Source organism: Danio aesculapii, chromosome 13 (assembly GCF_903798145.1).
Source record: "Danio aesculapii chromosome 13, fDanAes4.1, whole genome shotgun sequence".
Taxonomy (NCBI): Eukaryota; Metazoa; Chordata; class Actinopteri; order Cypriniformes; family Danionidae; genus Danio; species Danio aesculapii.
In genome coordinates this window covers 50749974-50759973 of record NC_079447.1, presented here as the reverse complement: position 1 = coordinate 50759973, position 10000 = coordinate 50749974, and the positions used below count along the sequence as shown (strand labels likewise).

The 10000-nt window shown below is 37.8% G+C and overlaps 1 protein-coding gene across 3 annotated transcripts in view; it reads right to left on the bottom strand.

Moving 5' to 3' along the window:
- The window catches only part of LOC130239223 (echinoderm microtubule-associated protein-like 4), a 127386-nt gene that overhangs the window by 22089 nt on the left and 95297 nt on the right, over nt 1-10000 (bottom strand). For all 3 annotated transcript variants that reach the window (XM_056470287.1, XM_056470286.1, XM_056470288.1), the window contains 5 exons: nt 9419-9568; nt 6496-6565; nt 3058-3168; nt 517-612; nt 123-257 (listed from right to left, as the gene is read on the bottom strand). In XM_056470287.1, the coding sequence (XP_056326262.1) occupies nt 123-257; nt 517-612; nt 3058-3168; nt 6496-6565; nt 9419-9568 (562 nt within the window). The remainder of the gene's footprint in view (nt 1-122; nt 258-516; nt 613-3057; nt 3169-6495; nt 6566-9418; nt 9569-10000) is intronic.

Here is a 10000-nt window from a genome sequence, read left to right as displayed (position 1 = left end):
ATAGTTTGATCAAGTTATGATCAAAACTGACTTAAATGACCTTAATTTCCCACTTTACAGCCAATCAGAATCAAGAATTTCAACAGATTATGGAATAAACAGCATTAAACGTGTGCTCTTACACCAAAGATGCCTTGCTTGCGGGCGAGCGAAGAGCCGCTCCAGGTCCAGAAGAAGATATGAGATTTCCCACAAGTGACAATGGTGTTGGCGTCAGTCGGGTGAAACTCCACTGCCAGGACCACTTCATTGGTGGTCTATAAATGAAAACCCAGTACATTCACAAAATCATAACACGACAGATTAGACAAAGCGAAACTGAAAAATCGAGAAATGGAGCCGATGCAGCAAAACGTGACAGAACAAGACAGCAGCAATTTCAAAGAGATAAAAAATGTCAAAGAAAGGAGAAGAAGAAAATAAGATAAGAGGAAAGATATGGGAAAAGAAAGGAACAAAGGAAGGGAGATGATAAGATAGAGGAACAGAATGAATAAAGCAAGTGTGTCCACTTACCTTAATCTCAGCGATTTTTGATTTCCTCTGCCAGTCCCATACAGTGAGCATGTGTTCATTCGAGTCGTCTATCACACTGAGATGAGTACCTGAGTCCTACACTCACAAACACACACGCATCATATATCTCAGCCCAGGCTTATTGGACATACACTACCTGACAAACGTCTTGTCTTTGATCTCAGTTGTTAGAGCAACAAATAATAACTTATCATTTGGAAAAGTGGCAGAAGGTGGATTTTTCTGCTGAATCATCTGTTGATCTGCATCCCAATCATCACTAATACTGCAGAAGACCTACTGGAACCCACATGGAGCCAAGATTCTCATAGAAATCAGTCATGTTTGGGGAAGGAAAAATCATGGTTTGGGGTTACATTCAGTATGGGGGCGTGCGAGAGATCTGCAGAGTGGATGATCAACAGCCTGAGGTATCAAGACATTTGTGCTGCACATTACATTACAAACCACAGGAGAGGGCAAATTCTCCAGCAGGATAGCGCTCCTTCTCATACTTCAGCCTCCACATCAAAGTTCCTGAAAGCAAAGAAGGTCAAGGTGCTCCAGGATTGGCCAGGCCAGTCACCAGACATGAACATTATTGAGCACGTCTGGGGTAAGATGGAGGAGGCATTGAAGATGAACACAAAGAGTCTTGATGAACTCTGGGAGTCCTGCAAGAAGGCTTTCTTTGCCATTCCAGATGACTTTATTAATCAGTGATTTGAGTCATTGCAGAGATGTATGGATGCAGTCCTCCAAGCTCATGATGGAGTCAGACACAATATTCATTCTGTTTCCACTGCAGCATGACCACATGTTCAGTACTGGACATTATTCCTGTTCAGTGACCAGACTTTTGTCTAAGCAAAGTCAGACCTTACTGTCCTAATGAAATCATTTAAAATCAAGGCATGATCATATTTTATTTTGGTAAAATAAGCGTAATCTAGAGGCCTTTGCCTTTCATATAAGCCACTTCTGATACCAAATGATCAACTAGAAGTCAAGGTATTATTTGCTGTTCCTAAAACTTTAAACGACAACAAGACTTTTGTCAGGTAGTGTATATGCCTCAGCTTACATTTTACAAAAAAGTACTTGTATAAAAACACCCCCTTAAACATCTTAAAGGTGACATTGAATGCCTATATGGAAGTCTATATGATTGTTTAGGGTCTTAATGAAAAGTGTAATGTTAATGAAATAGTAATGTAAATGCACAATCTTTTTACTCTGTCAAAAAAACTAGCATGTTTTCTTTTTAACTAAATAAATAAATGGACAAAAATCAACATTTATTCAGATGTCACCTTTAAAACATCAGTATCAGTACCAATAATGGGATTTAACAATACAATTGAAGTGTTTACAAGCCTGTTTACTTTGATAAATTCAGCATGAACCACATATTTTATTATGATTATAGTTTTTATAATGACGAGCCTAATCACACCAGTTTGATGACAGTATTGTATTTGGATGAGGTCAAGTTTGCAATATTACCTGAACCTCAACACACCAGAGATGCAATGAAAGCCCAAAGAAAGTGTTCTTGCTTTTAATAAAGACTCTTTGGATTCATCTTCAATGCCTCCTCCTTCATGCTCAATAATTTTCATGTCTGGTGACTGGGCTGGCCAATCCTGGAGCACCTTGACCTTCTTTGCTTTCAGGAGCTTTGATATGGAGGCTGAAGTATGAGAAGGAGCGCTATCCTGCTGAAGAATTTGCCCTCTCCTGTGGTTTGTAATGTAATGGGCAGCACAAATGTCTTGATACCTCAGGCTGTTGATGTTGATCATCCACTCGGCAGATCTTTCAGACGCCCCCATACTGAATGTAACCCCAAACCATGATTTTTCCTTCCCCAAACTTGACTGATTTCTGTGAGAATCTTGGGTCCATGCAGTATTTGTGAAGATTGGGATGCAGATCAACAGATGATTCAGCAGAAAAATCATCCTTCTGACAGTTTTTAAAACGACCAACTAGAAGTCAAGTTATTATTTGTTGCTCTTTTTTTGTCAGGTAGTGGACTTATTTTACTACACTGCAAAACTGCCTTTCTTACTTAAAGATTATGTCTCATTAAATAATTTTTAAATCAAGAAACATTTTCAGGACAAGAAAAATATAGTCTTGTTTTTTGAAATAAAAAGTAAAGACAAAGTGAGATTTTCCTCAAACTAGCTAAATAATCTGCCTAAAGCGTAAACTAAATAATCTGATTTTCCCTTAGATTAGATTAAAATTCCCTTAAAATTAGATTATTTTGCTAACCCCATTGGCAGATTATTTTGCTTTGTTTTAAGAAATAACTCACTTCAGTTTGACATGTTATCTCTGAAAACAAAACAATATTAGTCTAGAAAATGTTTCTTGATTGAATAATTTTTTTAGATATTTAGATTAGAAACCAGACAAAGGCTGAAAGGAAAAAAAGCATTTTTGCAGTGTGACTCAAAATACCTGAACACTACTGATCTCTGGACGCTGATGCTGCTAATAAAAACATGAGATCGCTGAAGTCAAACTCACGGCTTTGGAGAAAGCGAGGGATCCGACTCCTCTCTCGAAGGTGCCGAGTCCGATGATCTGCAATGTGGACAGACTGACAGAGTCCCAGATCCTCACATGTGGCTGCAGCGGCTGAAAGATCACACGCACACAGACAGAAATATCACTGCAGGTTCATGACCTTCACATTAAACTCCACAATATACTGCAACATTAGCATCAAAATGCAGCAGTTCAGAACACAAGAGATTTGTGGAGTCACTGTAAAGTTTAAACTGTCCTTATTATGGATTATAAAAGTTTCATACTTCTAAAATGAGCTGATTTGCATGTAGGGTCTTGGAAAATTCTCTTGAAATGCTCACTCAGTCACAAGCCTTAAAACACATACAAATACGTTCACTCTACTATGGTTAAAGTGCCTAAAAGAAAGAAGCCTAAAGTGGCTTTCACACTGGACATGGAAAGCGTTGCGCTATAACTGTAAATCTACTGTAGTTCATTTCTAAGACATGATGCCAACTAAAAGGAAAAAATAAATGTGTTATAAATAAGTCTTTATGAATAAATAAAAATAAATAGGTGTTATTTTGTTATTTTATTTTGTTGGGCACTCCCAAAACCAAAATATGAGCCTTATTCATTCATTTTCCTTCGGCTTAGTCCTTTCGCCATAGCAGAATGAACCGCCAACTTATCCAGCATATGCTTTACACAGTTGATGCGCTTCCAGCTGCAACCCAATACTGGGAAACACCCATGCACTCTCACATTCATACTCGTACACTATGGCCAATTTAGTTTATTCAATTCACCTATAGCACTGTGGGACTGTAAGGGAAACCGCAGCACACGCCAACATGAGAACATGCAAACTCCACACAGAAATGGCAACAGACACAGCCGGGACTCGAACCAGTGACCTATTTGCTGTGAGGTGACAGTGCTAACCACTCAGCTACCGTGTCGCCCAATATAAGCCTTATATTTCGCCATAATAGCGACACTTTAACATAAGTTCTGTCTGAAAACTAAACTGATCCTCTGGAAACTCGCCAGCTAAATGTGTTGGTAACACTTTAGTTTAGGTCACAATTCAAGGTATTAACAAACCATTAATGAACACTAGCCTAATAAACTACCAATTAGCTGTTTATTAATAGTTAGTCAGGTAGAATTAGGGTTTGTAAGAAAAGATAATTTTCCCAGTGATGGGTTGGAGCTGGAAGGGCATCCGCTGCGTAAAACATATGCTGGATGTCGGCGGCAATAACCTAGCGGTACGGTGCACGACATATAGCACGACGTGCTCACGGCGACCCGAGTTCGATTCCCAGCTCGAGGTCTTTTACCGATCCTTTCCCTGTCTCTGCTCCCAATGCTTTCCTGTCTGAAATCTCTACTGTGCTATCATAATAAAGGTAAAAACCCCTAAAAATATTTATATAAAAAAAAATACATGCTGGATAAGTTGTCGGTTCATTCCGCTGTGACGACCCCTGATTAAGGGACTAAGCTGTAAATGAATGAATGAATGAATGAAAGAAAAGATCATACTTTATAAGTGCTAATAAACAGTTAATGTCTTAATAACAGGCAGGTAATAAGCCAGTAGTAAATGCTGTGAGGTGTTAATTAGACTCAAGTGTTACCAATGTGTTTGTTTTTGTACTTTCTAGACGTTCTGTTTGTCTTGATTGTTTGTTTGCTAAAGCGGAATAGAAACTAGCCAGTTATTCCAGTTCTGCTCTCTTATTTTGCACACCCAAGCACAAAAGATGGAATGCAATATTTGTAACTCCTCGGAGGGAAAGAAATGCTTTGAGAAAATCTAGTTTCTCAAGAGCGAGAGAAAAAGAGCAATCGATGAAGAAACAACACACTGATTTAACACTCAAAAACAAATTTACTGCAGTTATGAGATTATGAATGCGGAAAGACAGACGACGATTACATTTTCAAAAGCATTTTTTGACATGGCTAGAGAAACAGTCTTGTTTTAAAACAGTCAGAGATATTCGCCCTCCTGTGATTTTTCTTTTTCCAAATATTTCCCAAATGACGTTTAACAGATTCAGGAATTTTTCACAGTATTTCCTATAATATTTTTTCTTCTGGTGAAAGTCTTATTTGTTTTATTTCAGCTAGAATAAAAGCAATATTATTAGCCCTTTTAAGCTATATATTTTGATTGTCTACAGAACAAACCACTGTTATACAATGACTTGCCTAATTACCCTAACATTAACCTAATTAACCTAGATAAGTCTTTAAAGGGCACCTAGGTTACCCCTTTTTCCAGATTTAATACAAGTCTTTTGTGTCTCCAGAATGTGTTGCTTTGCGCACGTCCTGTCTTGCTGATATGATATATACGTGTTACTACGGAGACATGTTAATTCACAGCTGTCAATCAATTCGGTGGGTGAGGAAACCGCACTCCTATGTCAAGTTGCGGTCGGTCTGAAAACCGCTCCAATTGGTCCATTGTTTTTATGTTGTTAAATTAAAAAAAAGGACTGGGTGTGTTTATATCACCCAATATGATGCTCTATACACTATACCTACACATATGTCTGTCCAAACAGCTTGAAAAGTTGATTTTTCACCATATGTGTCACTTTAAAATGTCACTTTAAGCTGAATATTAGTATCTTGAAAAATATCTAGTCAAATATTATATACTGTCAGATCCCTAAAATACTACAAATCCGCCGGTGCATGGACTACAATTTCCATGCACCGCTCACACGCACCTGTTCCTCATTCGGTAGATTACACACTTACGGCTGGGAGCTGCTCGTGAACTGATTAGAGGGGCTATTTATACAGTGCACACACGCACACATCAGTGCTGAGTCTTGTTTATCTGTTTCTGTGCACATTACGATGCGTCTTCCTTGCCGTGTTAGACCCTTGCCTTGTTTTGTTTATTTACGTTGTCTGCTGCCTGCCTTCTGACCACTCGCCTGATATTTGACTACGACTCTGGATTTCCTGTGCACATCTGATGTTGCTTGCCTGACCATTCTCTTAATAAACCTGCAATTGGATCCGCACTTCCTTGTCAGCGTCCCTTCACATTACACTATTATGTTTATAAATGTGTTGGGGAAAAAAATCTTCATTGTGTTAAGTAGAAATTGGGGAAAAAAAATTCAGGGGGGCTAATAATTTCAACTGTACATATTAAGAGACAAAACTACACTACCATAAAAATGTTTACTTTATGTTTAAAAGAAGCTTCTGCTCACCAAGACTTACAAGAAGAACAGTAGTACTGTACCGTAGTATAAGATATCATTTGTTTTCTATCTTAATATATTTAAAAAGGCTGATTTTTAGCATCATCACTCCAGTCTTCAGTCTTGTTACATTCAGAAATCCTTCTGATATGATTATTTCACAACCAAGAAACATTTCTCATTATAATAGAAGAGTTTTATTGGTCAAACTCACCCTGCCGTCTTTATCCACTCCTGCAATCTGTCCTGTGGCGATGCGGATCTTATCCGGGTGAACAGCGAGACTACAGGAGAAAAACCACAGAAGAAGAAGAGCATTCACTCACCAACACTGCTGAAATCTCACCGTTTTCATCATTCATTCAGCTTAGTTCCTTATTTATCAGGGGTTGCCACAGCGGAATGAACCACTAACTATTCCAGCATATGTTTTATACAGTAGATACCCTTCCAGCTGCAACCCAGCACTGGGAAACACTACCGCATGTGTTTGAACTGTGGGGGAAACCGAAGCACCTGTAGGAAGCCCACACCAACACGGAGAGAACATGCAAACTCCACACAGAAATGCCAACAGGCCCTGCTGGGACTCGAACCAGCAACCTTCTTGCTGTGAGGCGACAGTGCTAACCACTGAGCCACTATGCCGCAAGTTTTCATTATGTTACAAAGTAAATCCATGGTAAACACTGCCTATCAAACCAATGTTTAGACATCGGCAAATGCAGCCCGTTAATGACTTTATTTACATTCAGCCAGAGATCAGCATGTATTCCAGTATCATTTACAATATGCTAATACAATAAATCAAAACACAAACATTATTATATGTTGAAAGGACTGTCTGTGCACTTATGGACCAACATCAACGTTTTTGTTCCTATAATATATATATATTTACCACAAAACGAGAGCCACCGTGCCGCATGTTCCCATCAAGTTCATTACAAAGTAAATCTGTTGTACACACTGCCTATCAAACTAATGTTTAGACATCGGCCTATGCAGACCTTCAATGATTCTTTTAGATTCACCTGGAGATCAGTGTGCATTCCAGTATCATTTCCACTACATTTATACAGTAAATCAAAGACACAAACATTATTATATGTTGATAGGACTGTCAGTGCACTTATGGACCAACATCAACATTTCTGTTCCTATAAAAATATATATATATTTACCACTAACTGAGTCATAGGTGTAAACAGTTTTGTCTTTTATTTAAAATTGAGATTTATACAGGGTGAATAAAAGATCTTTCAGTTGAAGTATGGTTTGTTAGGATAGAAGTTTGTATTATTTTGGTTGAATTGACATGTGAAAGACAATGTTGGAGAGAGGCTGTTTGTGCTGCATTTCTACCAGTGCTGTTAGCAATATAGTCTGAATTGATGGAATTGGAATGGATTGAAATGTACAGACAGGTTTTTAATCCATTATGCCATTCCTTCTGGAAAGGATTACAGTTGTAATAGTTTTCATTTTCAGCATGATAGCAATACGCTAATTGCAGTGAAATTCTATTTGGAGAAAGAAAACAGCTGATAAAACAGACGGTCATGAAATGGCCTCCACAGTGTCCAGACCTGAATATTATAGAGGCTGTATGAGATACACAATAAACAGACTTTTGTTTCAAGAGGAAATATTGTGCTGTTGTTTTTCTGTACATAGTTCCTTTAGTTTGTTTTTAATAAAGAGATTGATTGATTACATATTGTAAAAAAAGTCTTAGGCCAACAAAGCTGGTATAGTGCTTTAGACTTTTGCACAGTGCTGAATATTTTGCCCAAAACATGCTCACTGGAAATATGTGCTTCAGCTTACATTTTTGTCAAACCGCTAAAACATACTTTAACATACGTTTTACTGTAGTTTTTAGGTGAAATGAACACTAGGGGGCAGTATGGCGCCAACAGCTTTAGTTCCTTTTCACACTAATGATATTTACAGCACCGTATTATTGACGAAAACAGGATAATTATCGTGCAGTTCTTTGCGCAATGGTTTTCGTTTTTCTGCTGTGACTTCAGATTTATGATGTATTTTGAGTTTATACTTTGAACTTCGTAGAATTGGAGTAAGATTCCTTTTGCGGTTACTGACTTGAGTCATGATATTCTATATTTCGTTTAGTTTTTGTATCAGGTTAGATGGCACATTGTTAGATTAGATCTTCAGTGCTTTGCCACATCTCTATTTTTGTTTCCTCGGACAGTAGTTTAGATCAGGTTTTGCAAACAATGGAAATATCTGTTTTTGTTTTCAGTCTTTATTTTGCCGTTCAGTTTAGAAGTTAGATTTAAGCTTCGTTTTGTTTTGTTAATTTCTATGATTTGGCAAGAATGATTTTGGCTCTGGTGAAGCACGTTTCCACAAAAAAGATAAAAGTAATGTAAAATCAAGGTAAAGCTATGTGGTCGGAGTACTTTTCTCTTACGTTTGCTTTTGAAAACACTATTGGTTGGATTTAGGTAGGGGTTTAAATGAATGGTTTGCTTTATAATGTATGTGTACAAGTATTTCATGTGTTTTTCAGATTTACACAAATGTAGACATCGCCCTCTAGTGGATTTGTCATCTGAAATGTGCAATAAAATGTACTCTGAGCAACAAACTTAACGTGTAGCAGAAATATAGTCTGAAGCATGTATTTTCAATCAGCTTGGGCTGGTTTTTTGTTTTTGTTGTTGCAGCAGTTGCTAAAAACTTCACTTATCTATACGCAAATAAAGATTTTTGAAAGAGTGTTTAAGTGCGTCTCGATGTGATGAACTGAAAACAAAATAATTAGCCCTCATGTGAAGTTAAAACTTTTATTCAAGTATTTCTGAAGTAACTAGGAAAACACATCTATCACAGTATTTCCTAGTCTATTTTTCTTCTGGTTAAAGTCTTATTTCTATTAGTTTGGCTGGAATAAAAACCTATTAACAATAATAAACTGAATAGCCAGTCTAATCACCGTGAAGCATCTTTATCATATCAGCTCATTTGTTTCGCCTCATTTCCTTGTCATTTCCATTTCGTGGACCTCAGGAAAACTGAACTAAGCAGTCATTCACAAAGACAAACATGATGAGAAAAAACAGGCAACTGAATAGCTTGCAACAGCATTTTTCCACTAGTCTCACCATTTGATGCAGTCGGTGTGCCCCACGTAGTGGCGTTGGGTCCGCTCCTCATAGTTGAAGAGCACAACTACTGAGGCAATGAAGTACACGATCTCTCCGGTCGGCAGCAAGTACACGTTTGCACGGCAGTCACGTCCCCTGTAGCCGTATCTACATTCTGAGTCAAGGAGGATACGAGGACACACTCACTTGTAAATACACACATATAGTCAAAAATTATCCACCCTCCTGTGAATTTTGTTTTCTTTTTCTAATATTTCCCAAATGGTATTTCACAGATTCAGGATTAATGCATTAATTAGTGATTAGTTTTCAGTTCAATTCTCAGATTAGGTCTGTGTGAGGTAGTGGGCGTGGCTAACATACTTAACCACGTCCCTCCAGCTTTCAGTTTTGACAATAAACAGAAATAGTGAGCAGGAGGAGTCTGTTAGGTTGTAACAACTCTCCCCAAACCCTTTCCCCATCTTTCTGAATGAAACGCCTACTTAAATACATCCAATCAGCTCGCAGTAGAAAAAACAAGCCACGCCCACTGATTTCTCATTTAATATTTCAAAATTCAACAAAAACAAAAAAAAA